This window comes from Mytilus edulis, chromosome 2, assembly GCF_963676685.1.
Source record: "Mytilus edulis chromosome 2, xbMytEdul2.2, whole genome shotgun sequence".
NCBI classification, from domain to species: Eukaryota; Metazoa; Mollusca; class Bivalvia; order Mytilida; family Mytilidae; genus Mytilus; species Mytilus edulis.
The window spans coordinates 12,435,678-12,463,617 of NC_092345.1; the positions used below are offsets into that span (position 1 = coordinate 12,435,678).

General features: G+C 30.5%; 1 protein-coding gene across 1 annotated transcript; it reads right to left on the reverse strand.

Moving 5' to 3' along the window:
- Positions 1–2,021: 2,021 nt before the first annotated feature.
- On the reverse strand, positions 2,022–27,940 carry LOC139511495 (large neutral amino acids transporter small subunit 1-like). Its single transcript, XM_071298280.1, has 12 exons — positions 27,089–27,940; positions 23,521–23,646; positions 20,698–20,797; positions 17,250–17,294; positions 12,243–12,366; positions 11,674–11,777; positions 10,873–10,969; positions 10,371–10,520; positions 9,423–9,507; positions 8,090–8,182; positions 4,360–7,366; positions 2,022–4,020 (listed from the first exon to the last, which is right to left on the reverse strand). Exons 1-11 carry the CDS (start codon positions 27,588–27,590, stop codon positions 7,269–7,271), a joined length of 1,524 nt encoding a protein of 507 aa, XP_071154381.1. The 5' UTR covers positions 27,591–27,940; the 3' UTR covers positions 2,022–4,020; positions 4,360–7,268.

Consider the following 27,940-nt stretch of genomic DNA (forward strand, 5'->3'; position numbering starts at 1 on the left):
TGTTGCTTATTCTTTAGTTTTTCTATGTTGTGTCATGTGTACTATGATTGTCTGTTTGTCTTTTTCATTTTTAGCCATGGCGTTGTCAGTTTATTTTCGATTTATAAGTTTGACTGTCCCTCTGGTATCTTTCGTCCCTCCTTTGTTAGCTAGACTCTGCAAGAATGAGTGTTTGTCATCTTTGGTTCCAATTGTAACTTGCAATTATAATAGTTGACGGACAATAGAAGACTTTGATACAAGTGACAAGCTCACATGACCCTTTTGGATAGGTGAGCTAGTTAGTATTTATTTTTATTGTCTGCCTTCTATTATGAGGGGGTATTATGAATTTTAAGTTGTATTAATAATACAAATAAAGTCAAGTGACAATTATAAAGAAGATCTTCATGAGAGATCGTGCTATGTAAAGGTTTTGTAATAGACTAATAGATGAGCCAGATTTTACTTTGCTAGTTCACAAAGTAACAGTCATCAAGAAGAATGTCAACCTTTCCGATTTATCATGTTTGACTCCAATTTAACCAGTCTTTGCTCTTGCCTCTAAATTGTGTGTGCTAACAGGAGTAGCAGTCAATTCTAATTTTCAAATTGTTTATTTGAGCTCTTAAAGTCATGAACCTGTAATTTAGTGGTTGTGTTTGTTGCTGTGGTTTTTTTTGTGCATTATTTTGAACATAAATTAGGGTGTACGTTTTTTTGTTTGAATTGTTTTACATTTGTCATTTCAGGGTCTTTTATAGTCCTATAATATAAGACTCTGCAGGTTCATATCATTTACATTCAACGTTTTTTTATCGGATATATTTTTTACTATCAATTTTGAACCTTAGATTCAACATTCATAGTAAAAAAAAAAATATTCGATAAAAAAAACTGTGTTGAATGAAATGATATGAACTTGCAGAGTCTTTTATTATAGGACTATGTCTTTTATAGCTGACTCTGCGGGATAGGCCCTATAGTTGTTAATTTCTGTGTCATTTGGTCTCTTGTCAGGAGGTGTCTCATTGGCAATCACACCACATCTTTTCATATGGGACAATGAGACCAGTGAATATAAATCCAGATGACAATATAAAGACAGGTATACAGACCAGTATAAATCTGTATCAATACAACAAACAATGTAAACTAAAACTTTCGTCTTAAGAGCTTCATTTATAATATCTTATAAGAATGCTGAAATGTCTCACCTTCTTAAGTTTTGTTTAATTGACATTGATTGTATAAACATTTGTATATCCTTATTGGTCCATCATTTTTTTCAAACGTTACTCTGATCACTGAATCATGAAAATTAGGTCAAGGTCAGAAGACACCTACCAGTTGGACACACACCTTACAATCAATCCGTACACTAAATATAGTGGACCTATTGCATACAGTATGAGAAAAACAGATCAAAACACAAAATCTGAACTATAACTGAACCATAAAAATGAGGTCAAGGTCAGATGACACCTTGAAATAATTCCATACACCAAATTTGCTAGTTCTATAGCTTATAGTATCTAGGATATGGAATTGACCACAAAAACTTAACCTTGTTCACTGATCCATGAAATGAGGTTGAGGTCAAGTGAAAACTGTCTGACGGCCATGAGGACCTTGCAAGGTACACACAAACCAAATATGGTTATCCTATTACTCGTACTAGGAGAGAAATTAACATCACAAAAAATCTTAACCTTTTTTGTTTAGGTTGTCACTCAACCATGAAAATGAGGTCAAGGAGAATGGACATGTGACAGACAGAAACTTTGTAACATTAGGCATCTATATACAAAGTATGAAGCTTCCAGGTCTTCTCATCTTCTAGAATATAAAGTTTAAAAGAAGTAAGTTCACGTTAACACCAGATCACTATCCCTACGTCGAGCTTTCTGCAACAAATGTCGCCGGCTCGACTAAAACCAGAGCTATATCGGGTCCTCTGGAAGGGCAAGTATTTCCTGCTTCATATATGACACTACCATTATATTGTCAAGTAATCAAAATGAAGAACACCAACTCTAAACTTTGACTGATATCTTTATTCTATATATAGACAGCAATGATATTGTTATGATGATAATTGATTCATACACAGCACAATCACTCAATAAATAGAAACTTCATTCATAGTTATTTACAAAAATAGTTATCTATAAAAAAAAAATTAATATGTAATCAATCAACCAGTTTTAAGTTGTGAACTTTTCTTTTTTGATATATAGTCTTTTTAATTTGAATTCAAGGTCTGTGAACTATACTGTTCAATTCAGTAATATCATCTAGCACAATACATGTACTATAAATATTTTTAAAAATGTTGTACTTGTTAAAAAGCCTTATACATTGGTGAGAGCCGAGGAAAACAAAAGAGAACAAACCCATGTCATGTTGTCTTAAGAATACATTACAGACAAACTAGTTTTTTAAGCAGTAAAAGTTTTTGCTGAGTTTTTAAGCAGTCAATTTTTTTACCTAGTTAAACTCACAAATGTTATTATTTATGAGCAGGCCAAATATTCACCTCAATAAATTCTTTCAAAGTAACTTTTTTTTTTACTACAATGCTAAATCTAAATTAATTAATTCGTTTTGTTTCAAAAAATTGATAAATAAATCTGAAGTCTATGGAATTTTACTAACATTTTGATCTCTTAAGCAATTATGTGGTTAACTAGGAAAACATTTTAATATTAGAACAAAAAACATTTTTTTATGTCAATTAGATTACAAATATATAATTAATCAAAGTGTATTATACAGAACTTTCAAAAAATCATGTTTACATATTTCAAAATATTCAACTGCAAACTTAAAACTAAGCACAGCAAATGTTTAATCTATGTGATATTTAGAATGAAGATCCTGGTAATGCAAGTTTTTTTTACAATGCATTATATAAAAAAACAAAACATGTAGGATCCAAATGCATCAAATCAGTGAAATATCAAATGCTTCAAGAATAAAACCGCTTTATTGTCACAGGATTTCTATAATTATCCTAAAACATAAGGGAATGCTGTTTTTCTATCAAAATGGTGTCCCTGGAACACTTTACTTGACAGTACTTCTTAGTAATTAAATTAATACAATAGATGTCCTGTTCCATTAGTGGAGCAGGAACTGCGGTCATTTCAGAACATTTTATAACATCTCCAGTTTGTGTAATATTTTTTACACTATCTATAATCTGAATCCTTTTTCTTATTTTGCCATATATGTTAATTTACCTTGTTTTCCTATAGTTGGTTGAAAAAAATTATGATAAAATGAAATCACTGTTGAAATCTGAAAAACACATTAATCAATCAAATCATTACAAAACTATTTATCCCCATCTTATTTAAAACAACTACAGAAGTGATTCAGTAAATAAGCTGTCTCTTCACATTTTTTGGGACTTTTTTGACTAATCAGTCTTTTATAATATTTCATTTTATGTATATGTATATGACAGTTGAGGTCTCTTTTCCAAATAAAATCAAAGGACCCAGGTCATAGTGCTTGGTGTTAATTGTGCAAACTGCTGCCTTGATTAAAAAAAGTAAACCATAAATGCTCAAAATATTTCACGTTTTAAAATAATAATGCCCTCATTCATGAATTACAGTGACAATAAATGATAAAATATTAAACAAGCTGTTGAGCTATGTTTAAAATCCAAACAATGAACACATATAGTCATGAAAAAGGCATGTTAAAAATACAATAAAATCATGAAATTAGTATTAGTCTCTTATTTCTTGAAACACAATTGTTAGGGTTACCTATGGAAAGAATTTATTTGTGTAATTGAAGCAGTGAGAAATACATGATCAGTTAAAATGTTAAAATTCACAATATTATCTTAATTTGCAATATTAACTTGCATTTACACAGGAATAAAATATATTTTGGAAACTCACATTCTAAAATAACAAACTAAAGGAAGGCTACTTAACTAATGAATAACAATGACTAAAAATAACAAATTACTTCTAAAATCAATCATAAATTAAAATAGATGTAAAAGTACCATTTAACAGTCTATTATTTGAACTTGGAATTATTTTTAACTATGGAATTTGCTTGATTTCTTGTTATTGAAATTTTTAATAAATTCCATGATTATTCTGTATTGAAATGTTCTGTGCTGCGCACAACACTTTCTATTACAAAGAAAATAGTATATTTTCAATAGAATGTACTGTGCTGCGCACAACACTATCTTACCAAAATATATTGTATGGAAAGTGTTATTAACCGCTCAAAAGATCATAATACAAAATAAACATGGAATTTATGAAAAAAAATTTAAACACAAGAAATTATGCGAATTCCATAATTAAAAATATTTCCAAGTTCAAATACTAGCCTGTTATTAACTAATATAAGTGTGGCAGTGAGATCAGGACTATAAACCTGAAATAATCATTTTACTCTTAATTCATCCAAGAAAGGACAACTCTAGATCAAGTTATATTTACAAATGTATCTTCTATGTGAAAAAAATTATGTTTAAAAATATATTTTTTAAAATTGTAATACATAGCAGTAACAATGTAGAGTTGACATTATATAGGACATAGTAAAATGATTTACCTTTTAATAATAACAGTTTAAGCTTTAAAATCTGAAAAATGAGACAATTTTATGCATGGCAACAAATAAACAACAAATAAACAACTATCTTGACGGAACCAAGTCAAAAATAATCAGTTTAACACTCATAATTTATAAAGATTGTTTTTCAGGATTTTACTTATTATGCATAAACTGATCTCCTGCAGATAACACATTTCAGAATTAACAGAAACCATGAAATTAATCATCTACCCATGCTTACTCTCCCAATCATTCATACAACTTGACACGTTTTCTAAGCTCTCCCATATTAGCCACATTCAGCAATGATATGTCAAGTACAGTAAACCTTGACCAGTAGATGTACGGTAACTCTACTTTTATCTAAAATGAGATCTTGAATTATGAAATACGCAAACCAATGAATTTCTTATTCAATTGCACAGCATTAAACAAAACAAACAGGCAAAAAACAAACAAACAAATATATAAAATACAAACAAAACAAAAGGATAAAATCGGCACTTTATAAGATTCTAAAATCATTAAAAAAAGGATCAGTGAGATTTGTAGGTAAACAAAAAAACAATCCCAGGCTTAACATAAAACAAAAGTAAACAAGCTAAAATATATAATGAGCAGTAAAACAAACCCATTCACAAGGAATAAACAAGACAGCGCAATTCTGGCAATGTAAACAAGTAAACCTATATATATATATAATGGAAAAAGGCATATAGGGGACCATATCGGAAGCATGTCTGTCCTTGTTGTGCTTACAAAATAATTTGTCTGACCCATGAATAACTTCAAAGAAGTGTTAAAAAGTCAAATGTTCAATTCAATTTAGTTGACCAATACAATTTGAGGCCCCCATTTGCATTAGATAAGGTTGGACATTTAAAACAGGTTATACAGCAATAAACTTGAATATAATTGTATGGTATTGATTGGTATGAGGCAAAAACCTCTTGAATTACGAGGAGTTACAGCAGACCAAATAATTTTCTTATTCAGTCCTGGGTAAGACTTTCTATCATCTCAAACTAAAAACAAAACTTATAAAGACAGGAAATCTTATCAGTGGATGTTTGATTTGATTTCTCAATTTCTCGTTATTTTATTAATGCCAAAAGAACGACTGATTCACATTCATAGAATGGACACAGACAATCTATGGGAACAGACAAATAACAAAAGAACACTTGAACTAAATAAATGCAAAAGATATAATGACTGGCTGTGAAAAATCTGATTTTGGCAATGAATTAAAATAAATTGAAGCAGACCCAACATTTTGGTAATGAAATAAATATGAAATGAAGCAGATCTAAAAATAAACATTTCTGTTAACTGGCTTTTCCCCAAAACTAATAATAAAGTTATGTACATAACAAGTGCATTTGATAACATCCAACAACAATATAACTATAACAAGTTTTCTTCACAAGGATACTAAAAGGAACCTGTAATATTTGTGTCACCGTAAACAGTTAAATAACATGTTGAAATGATATTATATTAGGGATACAATTATTCATTAATAAATATCAGTGATAACAATATAAAACTTTGTTTTTTATGCAACCTTTTTAACTTTTTTATTCAAGTGTCACTATTGAGTTTTTTGTAGATGAAGTGAATGTCTGGTATACAAAGTTTTAATCCTGGTATCTATGATCTATTTATTCATAAAGATAAAAAAAAAAAATTTAAAACAAAACAACACCAACTGATGAATACCAGATAGTCTGATAGATCAAATGTAAGTTCCATGGTAATTTTTTTAAAATAAAAATACACTAATATAAATTATTAATAAAAACATATATAACATTACAATGTTTCAATAAATTATCCATAAATATACAGCTAAACAATATTTTTAAAAAAGATGGCTGTAAACACAGAAGTAATGGAATGATTTGAACAGTGATTTTTAGGAAGCACTGCTGCATAACACTGCACTAATCTGTAGTTTTACACAGTGTGAGCATCAAATTTTAAAAATAAAATAATTTCTGTTGATAAAAGAAATTACATGTATAGTTCTTTTTTATGTCCCTTTTAACCGCTTTCTTCAAAGAAATCTATAATCAGGATTTCAATTCCCTGTTTCCCTTCTCCATTCAATCACAATTAACTGATTCATAAAATGGTTGAAAAAATAGTTAAGCTACATAAATGCTTTATAATTCTATGTTTATATTTACTTGAACACACTGAACAATATGTTGAAAAATCATAAATATTAGGCAAGTGAATAAAAATCCTAAAAAAATAAACCCCCTAAAAGTATTTTCACATATCCCTACATAACTGGATTGAAAACATTTCTTCAACCTGAATATGAAATACTTTACATAAAGTAAATCAACAAAATAAGCTACACTACAGCTCGGGTGGATTTTGCTTTGTCCACCGGCCCAACATGGGAGTGGGCACTGGGTTGGCAAAATTTTTACCTTGTCCACTCTGCCCATCCATAGGAGTGGGCATGCAATTTCTTTTGTTTAATCTAAAGACTTGCAAGTACAATCATTTGAAAAAAGCAGATAAGCATTTGTAATCAATATTTTTACAAAAAACGAGATTATAGCTAGAGTGGGCACGGGTGGGCTGCCCACGGTGGGAAAAGCAAAATGCACATGTGCTGTTGTGTATGTCAATGATGTAAATGACTAATTTGAACACAGTTCCTAATTGTTAGTCTAAGTAGCATGTTCATGCTTCATTTCCTCTGTTATACTGATCACATTTTCCTCTGGCATGATCACCAGTACCTTCTGTAGAAATAATGTAGTTTTGTCTGAAAAGAGATCACGTCAAAATAAACAATAATAATATATCTTCCTATCAAATTTTCTTAAAATTTTAAATTCTTTTCCCTATTCTGATACTTGTATATTCTATTGATTATGAATTTGCAGTGAAAATAGTGGGCAGTTTCTATCTTCAAACAGTTTTTCCTGAGTATGTTGTATTTTTTTATATGGTATGTACATGATAGGTTTTGTTTGTTGATGGAAGTTTGTATTGGGACCTGTATATTGGCATTATTTGTCTGCTGGATAATTGTCAAGGATACAATGTCTCCTTATCATTATTCGCTCCAAAATTATAATTGACTGTCAAACTATTGCTTTCCTAATTTTGTAATGTTTTTGTTTTTAGAGTTGTTCCCCCTTTTTAGGCTGATTACATGAAAATTAAAGAATCAACTGCAATCTCCCATTTTATATATCAATGCAGTCATGTCTGATTATAGAGCAGGGTGCTCATTTCCGCCATAACTTTCCATGTTTTCTGCAGTTTATGGTCAGGTCTTTATCAAGTATAAATTTTGAAGTATAATGATATTTCTATTTAAAGATCACATCAAAAGCAATATATTCTTATCTTGCAAACACGTTTCTTTGAAAAAAAAATATAAGAAAAATTATCTTAAAGGCTTTTTTGAAAAATCCTGATGTTTTGTCAAAGGGGGACACATATACGCCATTTCTACACATCTATTTAATAAGAAAATTACCTATTATATTAGTTAAACTCTTTGGTTTATTTTCCCATGCAATAAATATGATATAAACTGGAATACCCGTACAGATCATTATAACACCATAGGCTGAAAGTAAAATTTCACAAAATAAAATACATGTAACTAAACACTCATAAATATGAAAGAGAAGACTACATATAAACTTCAAAAAAATGTTGGTATTAAGACAACAAGAACCTGGATATACATTAAATCTAATTAAAATTTAGTTAAATATCTGAAAGAATCTTGTCATTTGGTGAAGATGCTGTTCATTTTTACAGAATGATTTTTACTCTCAAGATTCAGAGCATGACATATTGTACAGTCACTGGCTAGTTGGAAAACCATATTTTGACCTCTAGAAGTCTTTCAGTTTTTTTATGTTGTTTGGTTGCTGTTTTATTATCTCCCTTTATTAATTCCTATATCAATATCCTATATAAATATCTACATATACATGGTCAAATGAGTTTAACCCTGCCTGTATGTGCTTTTCTCTAATTTTTGTGCTATTTTCATATTTCCTGACTGGTGTGAGAAAAATATTTCTCCTCACTAGTGAAAAATCTGTTCTCGGCAAATGATTAGTCGAAATTTGATTATGAAGTCAAAATGTTTTGTTTTCTTCCGAATTTTCCTATTGTGATGTCATGAAAAAAGGTGACCTTGCCTGATGACGTTGCAACTAAAGAACACAAGTTTCTGAAAATCTTTGAAAAAGAATGATAAAAATCATCAGAGAAACAGATTCCGACACTATAACTCATGTATTACGATATTTCTCCACTCTTGACAGTTAAAATTTCATTATTTAAAAAGCTCTGCAAGCCTCACGCTTTAAATAATAAAATTTAACTGTCTCGAGTGGAAAAATATTGTAATACACTTGTTGCAGTGTAGGAATCTATATGTCTCAAGTCAGGATACTGTTATTCAGTGGTTGTCATTTATTGCTGTGTAACTGTTTGTTTTTCTTTTATTATTTGGAAAATAAATTGGGCTGTTATTTTTCTTGTTTGAATTAATTTACGTTTGTCATTTCTATGTATTTATTTCAAAAAGTAGCGTATGTAAAAAATGTCAAATGGCAGGTTTAAATTTCATTGTAAAGGTTGAGCTTTTTCATCTCATCATTGAAGACCTTCCAGCAAGATTTAAGATGTTAAAGCAGTAAAAGCCATGTTCCTTTCATATGTGGTAATGTCTCAGTGCTTACAACATCATTGTTGTCTCATGTAAATAAATTCTCTTTTTTTAATCATAAATATATCAATCTATACTTTACAAAGCAACACTATATAAATCTACACTTTACATTACTTACTGGTTTCTGTTGGTGAGGCATAGAATGGTAAAGCAACTAGGAAAACAGTCATAGCCACATATAATATAGGCCAGAATAAGTTCACCTGGAAAATAAAGTCATACACACACATATATTATAGGCCAGAATAAGTTCACCTGGAAAATAAAGTCATACACACACATATATTATAGGCCAGAATAAGTTCACCTGGAAAATAAAGTCATACACACATATATTAAAGGCCAGAAGAAGTTCACCTTAAAAATAAAGTCATACACACATATAATATAGGCCAGAAAAAGTTCACATGAAATATAGAAATAAACTATTAATGTATCATCTGTTTATAATTTTGTCATTTTCTTTAACAGTAAAAGGCCAAAGTTGCATTTAAAATAACTGTTGACAAATGTACAGAGATATATCTCATCTGTTGAAATTTTTGTCACTTTCATAGTAAAATTCAAATGTTGCAATCAAAATTAATAGTACTTTAATATGTGTAAATTGTGCAAAATTCAGTTTCATTGAATGAGGTATACAAAAAATTTTGGCGTTATCATTTTGGGGGATTCAAAACTTTTAACAATACCTTTGCATGTGCCCTTTTAAATTGGTGGAATTTATTTTTGTGATTTTGTTATAACCGCAAAAATAAGCGATTATTTACACCCCATGAAAATAACCCGCTATACGGTATAAGATATCAATATAACTGTATACTAAATATCATTGACTTATTGTAACATTGTATGTTTATATTCTGTAAATGTTGTTCAATAGCACTTTGAAAAATATTTTTACTTTATATATGTGGTATATTGTGCCATGTTACAAAGGATGTCAATTCTGTATCATATTATTTTCATACAGAGAACTCGAACAATATGTTTCATTGGCCATCATACCACATGTTTGTGATGTTTTATTGAGCCACTAAACACAAGTGTTATTGTTGGGACTTACCTTTATAGGTCTTTTCATGTCTGGTCTAGTTTTTCTGAAGTACAGAAGCACTACAATGGACATTCCTATAGCTAACCAGTTGACAAAGCCCACATAATTAATTAGGGCATACATGTCTGTTGACAACAGGTAAAATAGAGATAATATACCCTGTAAATAAAATAAAAGGTCATTTAGTATACAGGCAGTATATATTGTGTATAAAACAGACTAAAACAAGAGCCCTCATAAGATAAATGCACTGTAAAAACCAAAAGATTTGAGGACTTTTTACATGACAACATGTGATCTAAGGGAAGTAAATCTTCCTTTTTTTGACTTGTCAATGATTTAATTTATCACTGTTAATTAACAATTTTATTTAATCGTGCTACAAGGATATAGAATTGAATAAACCTATTCAGACAAAATTCTGCTTTTGACACTGTTATCAGGGTATGGAATAGAAATCTGTAACTGCTTATATTTGTAATTGATTGAACTATGATATATATGTACTTACCATAAATATACAGGCTGGCATTGGAGTCAATCTCTTCACAGACACGTAACTTAACACTTGTGGCATGTGGCCCTCCCTACCACCAACGTAAAATAATCTGGAAATTAAATAACATATAAAGTGTTATATTATTTTATTATAAATTTTCTTAACAAACTTGCAAGCATTTATCAAAATATAAAAGGTATAAGATAAGTTGTGCTTTTGACACATATTCAAATAAATAATGTTCATTAGAGGAGATATTTGTTGGAATATTTTGAAATACATGTAAAAAATCCTCCTACAATGCATCAGTGGCAAAATTTAAAATATATTTTGTCATGTGCAAATTCCACTTCACCTGAATCAAATATATCACTAAACCCTTTGATCTTTATGATAAAAGTTCATTATCTTAGCATGTGGCTGGAATGACATCAGAAATGTAGTCAATGCTAATTTTAATCTGGTTTAACATTCAAACTTTTACTTTTTTAAAAAGAGTTACAAAGCCTTTGTTTCATGTTTAAACTTTGTACTGTGGATATATTTATTTCGTAGGTACCAATTTTCTTTGTTTGAGGAAAACTTGCATATTTGTGGATATTTAATTTCATGGTTTTGGCAAAGTCTACATACATTCCTTGAGAAAATTTGTAATTCGTTAAATATTGAAATTCATGGTTCTCCTGTACCGACGAAAGTTACGAAAATTGGTATCTAACGAATATTTATGAATCCACATTATTTGGAAGTTCGTGATATAAATAATAATTAAAACTGTTAATACCAGAACTGTCAGCAGGGTGTTTGACTAACCTTGAAGTGGTAAACAGGATACCGTTTACACCTCCAAAAGTAGAGAGTGATACGAAGATTGGCATGATCCACCACATAACACCATACAACCTCTGGGAGAACATCTGTGAAAAGAAAAATAAATCACATTTATGTTGTCTTTACTGGGTTTGTTTTTTTCAATCCGCCATTTCATTCATACAAGTATATTGGTGGCCTTCAGCTGTTATCTGCTCTTTGGTTGGGTTGTTGTGTCTTTATTCTCTTTGACATGTTCCCTATTTCTATTTTTAATTTCATATCATTTGTTTAATATTTCAATACATCTTGGTGCAATAATCTATAAATTGTAAAATAGGAAATAACAATACCGCAGCAACATCATTGTCAACATGATTGTCATTCATAAACTCTAATCTGATGACAGGTTAAAAAGTTATTGTGAGAAAGAATCTCAGCAGTGTCACTCATGACCTTAGATAGAATGCTGATTTGCCATACCCTTATACTGCCACTAATAATCTTGGTAGAATGCTAATTTGCCACAGCTTTCTACTGCTTCTCATAATTTAGCTAGAGTGTAAACTTACCACAGCCACAGCACTGCCACTCAAGATTTCTACTCTGGTTACAGTGGTGAAATAAGCAATGTTGGCTAAAGTGTACACAGTCATCACCATGATAATAGAGATCCAGATGGCTTTTGGTAAATTTCTGTAAAAGTAATATATTGTTTTAAGAGATGTAAATTAACAACAAGAGGCTGTCACAACGACAGCAAACCGGATTTATTAATATTTATTTGTGTCCCGGCAATATCACAAGAACCATTACTGATGAATGGTGAAAGTGAAAATCGTCAATATCAAATTTGACCCCCATTTTGTCATCAGTATCAATATATTAAAATTTGAAAAGCTTAGATTGAATGGTTCATGAGTAAATGCAACAATGTGAATGGAAACGCTATTTTAATCTTTCAAGAACCATAACGCCTGAACGGTAAAAGTCAAAATCGTCATTATTGAACTTGACCTCTATTTTGTCATCAGTAACAACATATAAAAATTTCAAAAGCTTTGGTTGAATGGTTCATGAGAAAATGCAGAGACACGACTGGAAACACCATTTTTCAATCTTTCAAGAACCATAACTCCTGAACGGTGAAAGTCAAAATCGTCATTATTTAACTTGACCTCTATTTTGTCATCAGTTACAACATATTAAAATTTAGGAAGCTTTGGTAGAACAGTTCATGCGTAAATGCACGGACACAACTGGAAACTCCATTTTTCAATCTTTCAAGAACCATAACTCCTGAATGGTAATGGTCAAAATCGTCATTATTGAAATTGACCTCCATTTTGTCATCAGTAACAACATATTAAAATTTGGGAAGCTTTGGTAGAACAGTTCATGCGTAAATGCACGGACACGACTGAAAACTCCATTTTTCAATCTTTCAAGAACCATAACTCATGAACGGTAAAAGTCAAAATCGCCATTATTGAACTTGACCTTCATTTAGTTGTCAGTAACAACATATTAAAATTTTAAAAGCTTTGGCTGAACGGTTCATGAGTTAATGCACGGACAACATTTGATTGCCGCCCGCCCGACCGCCGTACATCCCCAAATCAATAACCGACATTTTTGTCACAAAAATCCGGTTAAAAAGGCAATTATTATTAAATGATATAATCAGCCCCTATATGGATAAATCAGCATGTACAATACTGATGAGTTTGCCCTGTCTATATAAATCAAGAGTTAATATTGCTTTTCTAACGGGGCCAATACGGAAGAAAGTTGAGCCTAGGGTCCAATACAGCTAACCTTGAATCTATAACAGGGCCAATACAGAAACAGCCAGTTAATAACATTATACTACATATCTAATGTCCAGCATATAAATTTAAAAAAAAATACCAATTAACCTGTAGACAATGGATTTTTTTATATCCATGGACGACTATCATTTACTAATCTCAACTTAATATGATGTTAAAATTATATTTTAAACAAGCCTGGTATTTAGGAAAGGAGTATATATATATATGTTTGAATGTGGCAAAATTTCTTTAACTGCCATTAAGTGTAAGAGTACATGTATATAAATATTTTGAAAACAAGAAATTGATAAGCAAAGAATTTAAAATAAAACCCAACTACTTGAGCAAATAAAACTTTAATACCACTTTAGTTTCAGGAAAAACTTGATTTATAGTTCCTGGAAAAAATGCAGCCAAATTTTATCAAACAGATTGACAAAACAGATCATGAAACCTAAAATTCTTTTATCCTTTCCACATTTTTCCAAGAACTGTTTTTTAATTTTTTTATTTTTAACTATAAGAAATATAAGAATTCCAAGTTATTCATGTTGAAAGGTAGTTACATGGAACAATGTTCATGATGTTTATCAAAATACTATTGTAAATAGATAATTAAAAGTAGAAATGTTGTATGCAGTTCACCTAGAAATATTTGTTCTATTAAAGCTGTAATAAATTTGTATTTTATGTAAAAAAAATTATTAAGATGTAACAAATTGAACAGTGGGGTATACATGGTATAGTAATACTACTACATTTGTTTTGCCTTTATTTATTAACTGTATAAGAAATAAACAGGAAAGGATTAATTCATAAAAAGAGAAAAACCATCGACCTTATTTCCTTCTTACCTATTTAAACAGATCTTTAAGCATAGTTAAGAGGTTTTCAACAGAAAGCCATATAAAATGGTCCACCCACATGACCTGGGAAGTATTAGGATTTGTTTGAAAAGATCTGAATCAGTGATTATTAAAATATTCAAATTTAAAAAAAAACTTTTTTAATGGGGATTGAAGAAATCTTTATTTAAAGTAAAACCTATCAATGGTGACCTTCTTTTAATAGCAAATAACTGCAAAAAAAAGGTTAAAAAATAACAAATGGGTATCAAAATATAGCATAGAATACCGTTTGAGTGTCTCTTGAAACTCAGTTTGAAAAACACTAATATTAAAACTCTTCAATTTGTTGGTTTTCCATTCCTACATTTATTTCTGTGTGAACCTCAAGCTCATACATTAAAATTGTAATACCATGACAAATTCCCATCTTTATAACAGTGCATACATTTTGTACATGTACTTCTTTTAAAGGCTAGATTTTGCAATATGTTAATGTGTTTTTGTAGTCACCCATGGGGAATTTGATGTTGACATTGACAGCTCATCTCTATTAAAATCACCACTTTTCTATACTATTAATACTGGTTTTTTGCCCATTGACATATACTTCACCTAACACACCAAGATGTTGTTAAATGAATTAGATACCTTACATTTATCATACTTTTCAATAACACATGGTCGAATTGCTGAAAGACCCCCCTCCTGTCCCAAATTATTGAAAACTATCATTCTACATGACAATATTGTGAATAATATATTGGTAGAATCAGATACATCCATTCTGGCTAACACCCTCAAGGTGTATCCAAAACATACAACTTAACTAAACTGAGAGCCAAGCCGGGTAACAAAATATTTTACCAAATCAATAATTGTTATTTAATAATATGCACGTCTTGAGCGAAATTTCCAATTGGTTTGATAACCCACAAAAGTTAATAGAACGGGTTATTCATATTCATTCAAATTCGTAATCATCAAAACTGTAATCCTGCCAATTTTAACCCATTGCACTGCACAGTATTTTCATATTGATTTTGCTACATTTCAAATTTTAATTTCATTTGGAGTATTTTAAGTCATGGATGATCTTTCCTTTCAACTTTTCATGGTCATTAAAGTCATGATGATCATGACCTTATATATCCAGGACATTTTCTAAACAATTGGACACCTGATTTTTTTGTCTAAATAACCTGACTGGTCACTTCTTACAAAATAAACAGCAGGGGCTAGGTCAAGAAGTCAAAATAGTTATCTAATTGTACTTGTATCATATCTGTAGATTTCCTGTTTATTCAATTTAAAGGAGAAGATGATCAGTCTTATCAATATTAAAACTTTTAAGATTACTTCATTTATCAATATTATCAATAGATGATAAAGATTTATTTTTCACCAAGAAGTCCAAATTCAAGTAGAATTGTAAAATGACAGCCATTTTGTATAATTTATCAATATCAAAGTTTTAAGATTACTAAACTTATTAATACATATATAATATACATGTACTATATATGGGTGAAAGAGATTTGATTCTCACCAAAAAAGCCGAAATTCAATTAGAATTGAAAACATGGTAAATGACAGCCACTTTTTCAAATTTTTTAAAAAGTTTAAAGATAACATTCACTAAATTTATATGGGGACGAAGTCTCCAATTACGGTAGAAAATTCAATAAAAAAAAAAAAAAAAAAAAATCGGGAAAATTTCCCGAATTTTTCATTGTACTAATGAACTCAAAATCGTTAACTTTTTTTTTCAGATCTACTTCCTGTTCCGGTTTTCCCCGCATTTGCGCAGATAACTGTCTTGTTTGCATGAGTTTTTGAATTTTTTTATTTATCAGTCTAGTAAAATATAACATTGGATCTCAATACAAATTCAATTTTAATAATTGTTTGATATGAAAAAAACGTTACCTGATGAAAGCATTTCTTTTGTTTACATCGAATATGACGTCATCACTTAAAGAACGTCACAGCTAATTCCCTAACCACAGAACCAAAATCGGGAACGTTACGCACGGTATTTCGTTTTCTTTCATCAACATTTTGAATTAAAAAAATAATACATACAGACTTCGTCCCCATTCACAGGTTATGCCTGCCTCATATTAAATAATACATGTATCACAAGGGGAAAAAGATTTATATTTTTCACTATGAAGACAAAATTCAAGAGAGCACAGCCGCTTTTGAAAGTTTCCTCATAATTTCAGTTAAATACAATTTAAAGACCTTTTTGAGCTTCAAAAAGTTTCATTGCTACGATAAAACATTTTTTTTTAATATTGACTTTTATAACTTATGAAAATTGATCAGCCTACTCCTACATGTCCTATACATTATCAATCAAAATACATTTCAATACTCAAGCTATAGATTTTTCAAAGGTTTTTAATTCTAGCCTAGTCTGACACAAGAGTGGGCTCTTTCAACTATTAGTATAAACTAGCTTATTTTGTCATTGTAAGGGAATTCCAAATTATGAATAAAAAGGATCTCTTTCTTTTATTGTTTTCTAGGCATGTTGGGTCCAACAGATTTGATGAGACCTTGAAGAGATTAACTTTTAAGAGTTCAACGAAAGTCCATTTTATTTTCTGATGTATAATGTATGACTATGCATGTACGAGACCAATAAGAATCAATGAACATATGTCACAACATTACGCGAATGAGACGAACTTTGACATTTCATTCATGTATAATAAACAATAGAACAGATGTTACTGCTAATCATTACATTAACATTGTTGTCATTTTGTTGTTAAAACATTAATAATCTATAATCTCCTTTTTCTTTAATATCCCTTGTCTAGTGAAGATGAATTTCTTATTCCTGTATCTTGGCTAACCCTTGGCTAGAGAAGATGAATTCCTGTGACCTCTCATCAAACATAAAACTTACTTGTAGGGATCTTTCAATTCTTCAATTACAAAGTTCAGGTAATTCCTGTAATAAAAGAAAAATTTACAATTAAATTCATTTAACATATATATATAGTCTTGTATGTTTTTAGATTTTAGTCCATTTATATGTTTCAGAGTTTGGCAAAAAATGTTTGGTATGATGTCCATTATCACTGAACTAGTACAAATGTTGTTAAGGGGCCAGCTGAAGCCCGCCTGTGTGTGTGTGATTTTCTTGCTGTGTTGAAGCCCCATTGGTTTTTAGCTATTTTTTGCTCTTTGGTCGAATAGATAACTCTTCCACACATTCACCATTTTCATTCTCAATTTTGTATAAGGTAATAAAAGTTAAAAATTTTGAGAAAGATAAATTTAATAATATTCATTTGTATTAAGCATGGTAACCAAAATTGGAAAAGTTGCAAAATCAATGAAAACAGATTGTTTTTTTCTATCATATTTGCAAGTTATAAATGCTGTTTAAACTGGTGTAATAAAACTTGATGATTATTCTCCACTCCTGTGTACCTTTTACTTGATTACCTAATTATATAACAATTCAAACAAGAGGAAATATATTGGCTGAAACAATGTACCATTAGAGTTCAACAACCAATAGTTATAACCATTGGCTTTCCATACTTTTATATCAAGATTACATGAGTGAAATAGGAAGATCACTTTAAGTTAATAGCTGCAGACAACCTTTTAATTGGCATATCAAATAATCCCATCTAAAGATAAATGCTTTTAGTGAAAAAAATCCCTAGGGTACACATCAATTAACCGGTCTTAAGACATATGATTCAAGCTGAAAAAACATAGGGTGCACATTAAATAATCTTGTCTGAGGATAATTTTTTTTAGCAACTGTTATGAACACTAGCAATGGAAATAAATTGGAAACTTTATTAATTGATTTGTATACAAAATATCATTTAATATGTCCAAATAGGAAATTCAACAATATCCGACACAATAAATAAAACACAGCAGAGTAGGTAATAAAAGTATTTAGTCCAACATTGTCGAACATACATAATATTACGACAACATAAATTACACCACAATTAGGAGTAAATAACAATACACTTTTCTATAACCAGATAACCTTACTATTTAAATAGTTTCACAATTATAATATACTATTATATCATTGTATGTAACCTGTATTATTCTATTCAGAAGGTTTTTAAAAAATACTTCCTGATATCTTTTAAATTCTAGGAATCATTTATTTTTTTCTTGCTGTGCATTTTGTTTTGTAATGTTGTATTTTTCATGTATGTTGTACACTTGGATAATGTAATGTAATTTTTATTATATATGTGCTTTATCCAATGACATATTTTGATTTTATTTGATTTCATAAATCCTTCTCAATATTTCTCTCTCAATAAATATACAGTATGTACTGACCCAATACTATTGTCCCCAAATCCAGTACATGTGCATGCATATTTTAATGTGAAAATGACCCAGATAAAGGAAGGATGTGAAAATGCAACAAATTTTCAAATACTTGCAATTCCTTGAATTGTTTAGCATAATTGTTTAGAAATCTATCATATAATTAATAGTATAACAGGAGAATAAAAGGAAGAGAGCAGTAACAATACTCTTCTGAGAGGACCTAGAACATGTCTAAATTTTTGTCAACATTTGGTATTTCATTTGGTAAATGTCTGACTATACAATCATTTGAAATATACTAGAACCAAGACATGCACTCATGTTTAAGTACCAGCAAGGGTTTGCTGTTCCTCTCAAGACACTGTAATTAATCGACAAAAGCCCTGGCCTGTTATCTTGTTCAAGTACCAGAAAGGGGTGTGTTGTTTCTCTCAAGACAATGTCATTACCGAAAGCCCTGACCTGAGAACCTGTTTGAACAGGAACTGTTTGATGTTGATATGCAAAACAAAAGAAGAGAGAGAATGCCAAGGAGACAATAAAATATAAAACAATCGTCAGCCAAAGTCATAAAAACAAACTAATGTTCACTTAGTAACCTAAAAATAGCACTGAAATTAAAGTGATTAACTTGCCGTTTCTGAAAAAAAAAACCACAGCTTATGCAATAAGTACCTATCAGCCCTGACACGACAAAACAACCTGTTAGTACAAGATTTATTGTTTTAGCCTGAATTTATGATGACTCTATTATAAATGTACTTGGTTGAATGCAATGACATGATAAAGTAATACAAGTATAAAGCTATTTGTATTGAACAATTTTTGTAAATGATACGTTCAGACGTATAAGAATTACCTACTTGTTTGTAATTTGTTTGAATTATGTGAAGAAATCTGTCATAATGCACAAAAAAGTGCACTATAAAACGAAACATGGACCATTATCATAAACAAGTCCGACAAGTCCTCAGAAGTCTAATCATTAAATCATCGTCTGAAGATCATTAAATTTTTACTTTGATTCTGTGACATTGGGCAAAATGTGTGACAGAAAAGCTAAATTAGGGATAAAAGGAAATTCTCAAAACCATCATTTACTTTTATTGTAGTTACGAAAGTACAGGGTAGTAAATTATATGATGTACGTGATGTAATAAGCATAGTTGCTTACTTCCCACAAATTAACGCCTCATTGGCAATCATACCACATAATTTCCTCATTCTTATGATGATGTAATAAACAGTACTATATAAATAAATAACCATGCTAATACAGATGTATATTTTGAAAGGCATATTTTTTTCACAAAGATTTCTAAATAACATTATTATTGTGTCTTCTCTTAAAGAAAGCATTTGTTTGACTTCAATTATGGAATTATTTCTTATGTCTGAATGTCATAAAATAGTACATGTATTATAATACATGTACTATTTTATGACATTCAGACATTAGAAATAATTCCAAATAAAGTAGGCCTGCCAAAACAGTCTTTTTTATTCTAAATATATTTTCTGTCATTTTTATTGCATCATTCTTTTACCAACAAAATTTCTTTCATTAGATTAACAACTACCAAATGATGCAATTTTAAATTTTGCCGATCAATGCCAAGTTTAAAAATACTTTATGATGGACATCATATATTAAACAAAGCATTAAATACACCTAACAGTTCTTTTATTAGTTGATGTTTACAAACAATACCTTATTTGGCACCTGTTCAGGTGTCAGACATACATGATATACATGTAGGAATGATCATGAGTTAACAATATGGTCAATTAACAAAAATACAATGTTCATCACATAGGTGTACTGTAAAACCAATATATCATGTTTAATGAACTTGGTTTTAAATAATCAGCCTCCAGTTAGAAAATTGTATTTGTTTCTGTATAAATATTCATTGAGAATGAATGTAATAAAGATTGCACATTATTTTGACTCTTTAGAATACACTAGTACATTGACCTGATCCACTGACCTGTCCTCAGATAATTTCAAATTGATAATGATTTTGACTTACCATCCATTGTAGGCAAATAACCCAGAATAGAACGCCATGGCAATTTTACCAATATTAGTTTCTGTGTGCTCAAAAGGATTGTGGAAGTTTTCATGTTCACCTGAAAAATAAATGTTACGTTTTCCAATATTTTTTTATCCACACAACATTGAATCTATATAAGACACAATCGTTTTCTGGATCAGGGGAAAAGGGGGGGACCAAGGTTATTTACCAAATGTATACTAAATGTTTTATGAATATATGCCCAAAACAAAGTTATCTAGTAATTACTAGTGGTATGTTTTTATGTAAAATTAGTAGCATTTGCACTTGGCCACATAGAAAAACATTTAAACATTAAGAGTCGATTTTGACTGTTTGTGAAATTACAACTACTACATTGTATGTATACTTTGATTTAAGTTTTAACATGAGCACAGTTACTTCTTTTATATACATGTACATACATGTATACATTAAAATGCAATCAAATATGTACATCACTGACATGATCTGACATTTTCTATGACCATACTCAGACTTCGTGAAAATGGTCGGTCCTGTCAGTTAAAATGAGGCTGGGACCAGTATTTTGAAAGCTAGTGCCAGTCTCGATGACCGATGTTAAAACGGCCGTTGGAGTGCCTTTTTTATCGGTACATTGTAATTAGTTGTACCGCAACTAATTCCAATACGTGTTTACATCGGCCATTAGATGTACCTGCTGCTAATTTCTAGAACTGGTTTCCCATTATAAACAAACTGAATCTTAAGGAAAAAACCAAAATGTTGATCTACACTTGGCCTGCTAAATTTGTTCATGTAGCTATCCCCAGACAACCATCGGCGATTGAACTCTTTGATGGAGATAATAAATACTGATAAAGTAATTAAGACGATTAAATGGATAGTGAAAATGACTTTAAATAAGAACAATCAGAAGAACAGAACTGGTCCTTTGCTGTATTGTTAATCTGTCTGTGGCTGTGAAAAATAAAACTAATAATAATAAAGTTATTTTTCTATGAAATATGTAATCATTTTTATTTCAGGATAAAATTGACAGTTTTTAGGTCTGGTTGAAATTTTATAGGACTTTTATAAACTTTTTGTGAACTCTGCATACTCTTAATATTTCTATAACAGACCAAGCCAAAATTTGGACTATGTCTGTCCTGGTGATAATTTCAATAACTGTTTACTGAAAATTCTTTCATTTGTATAAAAAATATATTAAAGTGAGTTTGTGTGTCTCTAAGACTACTCACTGTTCACAGGTAAGACCTTTTGTCCAAGATTATGGAAACTTGTTGTACAGGGGTTGTTTGTTGATGTGGTTCATAAGTGTTTCTTGTTTTTTAATATAGATTAAAGTTAATAAACTGTTGGTTTTCCTGTTTGAATGATTTTATACTACAACATTTTTGGGGCCCTTAATAGCTTGATGATCAGTGTGAGCCAAGGCTTTGTGTTGAAGTCTGTTCATTGACCTATATGGGTTTAATACTTTTTATAAATTGTGACTTGAATAGAGAGCTGTCTCCTTGACACTTAAATCACTTCTTCTTATATCTATATACATGCAAATGTTCATATACATGTACATGTAGATCATTGACAAATGTAAGGTGACTGATCTTAACTACAGTATACAGCACTTTTTCATAAGAATGGATAATAGACAAATTTGACCTTGACCGATATGTGCTCTTCTTATAGAAACTATTTGTAGGAACTTATACATGTACCACTGATAAGATTTGTTTTGCTCAAATGACCTTGTATTGCAAGTATATACAATGTATATACTGAAGAAATATACATGTAGAGCACTTCTAATAGAATTTTGTATGCCAAAAACTAGTCCAATATTCCAAAAATTAGGTGAAGCATAAGCTGCATTACAAGCTATTGTAATTCTATTTACATGTACATGTATATATACAGATACAGTTATGAAAGTAGTCTGTCTGAATTTGTCTTATACTGCAGTTTTGTACATTTAATTGTATGCTCTTCTTGTAGAAAAGTTGTTTCTGCAAGCTCAATTACTGTTTTAAATACATGTAAATGTGTTAGGTTTATTGTTGAGTTTAAAATGATGGTTCAAATGTCAATTTAAGGTCAGGATTCTAATATAACATCAAAATTACAAGACTTTTATTAAGTTACTGGTCATATGACTTTAATTTAGACAAACGAAGTAAAAGTGCTTTTACTAAAACAGAAGATATTTATACTGCAGTTTGCAGATAATAACTTCCTGTTGTCTTTATATAATTATCTACCAAATATAATAATAAAAGGCTGTTTCGTGCAATGTCCATTTTATGTCAAAGTAACTTTTCTCAACAATGAAGGTTTGATTGGACTAGCTTGACCAAAAACTTTAACCTGAAGGGGGTTGCTAATTGAATCTCAGATGTTATGTTCAAGTTCAGTATCCCATCCCAGGACTTTTTAGAACATCTGTCAATGAACTGAGGACTGCTCAATGAGTTTACCAGGAGAACAACATGCCAGAGTTCAAGGTCACTAGCTTATTCCTCAAACTAGATTATGATTGCATTTTGAATGTTTACATTGTACTTTTATTAAAAGTGTACATGTAGCATCAGTAATTTCCAAGGTTGCTGGTTAATGGACAAAAGCCAGTAAAAATTGGTTTGGTCCAATTAAGTGATATGTTCTATTGGAACAGCTGATCATGTCGACTAATAACAATTTAATATTATTTGGACCATATCATAAATGTACATGTATGAATGACCTGAAAATGCTATTTCATTCTATGACTATATATAGCTAATGCAACATATAATTAACTGCTTCAATTCTTACCTCTTCCTAACTGTACAAATCCTGTTATTATAATCAGTATCAATGCTCCAACTTTAGCATATGTAAAAATATCTTGGACTCGAGTCGCCCACTTCACATCTGCACAGTTGATAAATGTGAGAAACACTGTAAAAGAGAATGAAAATGATGTTAGTATACCCAATACAATGTAGTCAATGAACGATTTTTTTAATTGCATACTACACATATAGAATTTTAGATAAAACCTTAATCAAATGTACTAATGCAAGAATGGTAATAGCATTTAATAGCCAAGTTTTGTGAAATTTTCACACATACATTTTTTGTACATGTACATGTATCTGTGGTAATCATATTTAAAAGTTTATTTATATGATAATCATAAAAGTTTATTACGTGTGTGTATGAACCTTTAATTTGTTGTACATTGCATGTACATGTATCAATTTAAAAAAATGTTTAAATGTACAAATACATGTATATAAATGTACCTATCCTACATTTGTACATGTACATGTAACAGGCTATTATTTGAACTTGGAATTATTTTTAATTATGGAATTTGCATAATTTCTTGTAATAAATTCCATGTAAAAATTGTTTCTTTGGTACTATAATCTTTTCAGCGGTTAATAACACTTTCCATACAATGTGTTTTGGTTAGATAGTGTTGTGCGCGGCACAGTACATTCTATTGAAAATATACTATTTTCTTTGTAATAGAAAGTGTTGTGCGCAGCACAGAACATTTCAGTACAGAATAAACATGGAATTTATTAAAAATTTCAATAACCAGAAATCAAGCAAATTCCATAATTAAAAATAATCCCAAGTTCAAATAATAGCCCTTTATGTCCTATTTCATGTACATGTATTTTCAATGGTTTCATTTTCATTGTATAAATACTTTCATAAAGCAATCTTTAGAACATGTATATATAAGTAGAACTTATTCAAAATGCCATGACGGTCACAGTCAATTATTTAGTTTTAAGATTTAATTTGGTTCCTGTTTATTATTGATTCTTTTGTTAGTTAATCATGTGAATAATTTTTAAAAAGTTCCTCTATTGCTTGACCCTCACTTGTTTATTCTGTACATGTGTAATAAATATCAAAGGTAAAGATCTACCAAATTTATTTTCTTAATTAGAAACAAAACTGCATGGAACTGGTAACAAAGACCTCATGCTTCACAGATAAACTTAAATGTTACATCAGACTGCCAAACCCTTCTCTACGTCATACATACACTGATGTTGTTTACATCACATTATGCGTTTCTAAATTAATCTTCCATTAATTCCCTTCATTGATCCTAACCCACGTGTTGTAATAATTTTCTTTACAGGAGAATTGATTTAATACATTATGTATATTTTATAATCCATTGACTTAAAAGAACCATCATCAAATACATGAAATTTCATAAATTATAAATTATGAATGAGGAAACTATTAAAAAGTGTTAATTGATAAAATATTGATTTTAAAGGTTGATCATGTGGTTTGTCAGACTCTTCCATAAGTCACCTTCAGACGTCCTTTCAATGTGATCATCATCAAGTTCAACAACAAAATCAATACTAAAACATTGATTGAATTGTGCATCCCAATAATTTCTGACAATAGCTCTGAATGTAGTTTAATGCTGATATCTTACATTAGAGAGATGTACATGCATGATGTACATGTACATATGTATAAAGCCATTCACCAACAAATGTACATTGTACATGTATATGTTAAGCCATTCACCTACATTGTACATGTACATGTCTATAGATATATAAAGCCATTCACCTACATTGTACATGTACAAAATGTCTATATAAAGCAATTTCAGAATATTCGAATATTTAGTCACATGTACATTTTCTTGTACAGACATCGGATGCTTTCATCACAATAAAAAAAATTTAACACTGTTGTCAGGACAATCCCAATTCTCTTTGGAAAATTTTCCTTATTTGAAACAGGTATATATATATATGTACAATTTTTTTCTGTGTTATACATGTACATGTACAGTGTATACATGATACATGGAAATCTAGCTTCTTAATTTTGCGCCTGTCCCAAGTCAGGAGCCTCTGCCCTTTGTTAGTATGGTATGATTTTTAATTTTAGTTTCCTGTGTAAAATTTGAAGTTTAGTATGACGTCCATTATCACTGAACAAGTATGCATATTCGTTTAAGGCCAGCTGAAGGACGCCTCCAGATGCGGGAGTTTCTTGCTACATATGTATATTGAAGACCCGTTGGTGGTCTTCGGCTGTTGTCTGTTCTATGGTCGGGTTGTTGTCGCTTTGACACATCCTGCATTTCCATGTTTAACTGTCTGTACTTTTAGAAATGTACATTTAAGCAGATTACCACATAAACCTTATCAAAAGAATTTCACCTTTATAGGTTAAACTGCCAAGGCTGCCATAACTTGTATTAAGATACATGTATGACACAGGTCTTATAGTCTTAATTTATAAATTAGAAATTTATACACAAGTCTTCATGCTAAGCCACAGCCCATAGACCTAGATTTAGTCATAGCCCATAGACCCAGATTTGTTAACTTATATAATTACTATTGAACATGCAAAAAAACATGTATATTATACTACATGTACATGTTCGTCCAATAGAATTACAGTATCTATAACTTTTTTTTACATAGAGGCTAGAGCAGACAGTTGGTACACAAATGTATGTGGTTCCAAAAGTTTATTTTGAAGACTTTGAAGACACGTGTTAAATTACTTGTACATGATTATAGCTGTTTGCATAATACAGTAATTCAGTACTAAAATGACTTAATATTCTGCTAAGAATCATCAGCGTTATACAAAGAAGGTTTCTAGTCACACTTTGTTGCAAATTATTTTGAAATCTTGAAAGGCTATCTAAATGTTTTGCTATGATACTTTTCTGCTATATTTGTGCCTTCACCTCATTTAAAACACATGCTCACCCTGAATACATGTAGACATGTAATAATTGCCACTGGACATAAAACAGTGATTCAATTATTTTGCCGCCTGTCCAAATTAGGAGCCTCTGGCCTTTGTTAGTCTTGTATAATTGATTGTTGCTAAACGTCCAATGGCAAATATTTCATGCATGTTCTTGTATGATTTTTAATTTTAGTTCATTTGTAAGTTTTGGAGTTAAGTTCAAATGTATGATCCATTTTCACTGGACTAGTCATTTCAGGGCCTGACTATGTGGTATGGGCTTTGCTCATTGTTGAAGGCCATACAATGAGTGACCTATAGTTGTTCATTTCTGTGTTATTTTGGTTTCTTGTGGAGAGTGTCTCATTGGAATTTTATTAGTACACATTTTATTTTTAAATGTAGGGGCCAGCTGATGCATGCCCCAGGTTTTGCTACTTTGAAGACCCTTTTATGGCATTCAGCTGTTTTCTTCGCTATGGTTGAGTTGTTGTCTCTTTGACACATATATCCATTTCCATTCTATATTTTATGAATACCTTGGATCTCCTGTAGTTGGTGATCGCAATATACCAGTATTGCGATCACCATCTACAGGAGATCCAATACTAATACATTTACATTTATAACTTACATATACAAATTGCTGCAAGAAGTCTTATGGCATTGTCTGGCTGCTCACAATCTGGAAACAATGGTTCAATGATGTAATAGGAAAAAGTCATAGCTACAATTGCTTGTGAACATGGTCTCACAATCATACATTCAACCCATAATCTAAGAAATGCTAGAAATGGTCCAAATGCTTCAAATATATAGGCATAATCTGCTCCAGATCTTGTTATAGAGGTTCCAAGTTCAGCATAACAGTATGCCCCAACCATGGAAAATAAACCACAGCCAACCCATACTATTATAGACAAGCCTACACTGCCAGCCCCTTCAAGAACTCCTTTAGGGCTGACAAATATACCAGATCCTATGATACTCCCTACGATTACAGTTACACCATTCAACAAACTGATTTTTTGTTGTAACTTGACTTCATCCTTTGGTATACTTGAATTGGAACTATTAGCATCTTTAGCATTTTTCTCGTTCTGTCCGACAACATCGTATTTATCCTTCGATGGCATGATTGCAGGTTCTATAACACGTGTATATAATGAAAATATGTCCTGTGTTCAAGAATTTCTTTTAAGATGACGCAAGACCTAGTTCCTCTTATGGAAACAGGGAAAAACACACTACGAAGATACCACGTGGTCGAGTTATGAATGAAAATCTCACGCTTAAATTTCTAAAATCAAAGTACTGTAGTATTCACTTCGTTCAATAATCCAACTGTTGTAAAATAAGATATGGCAAAAATATTGCAAGTTCTTAATCTTATTGTTTCTGTGTCCTATTTTCACGTCATATTATATTACTACACACTGCTCCACCAGAAAGAACTGGTAGTAGCTAAGTTATAATTGACATGCGT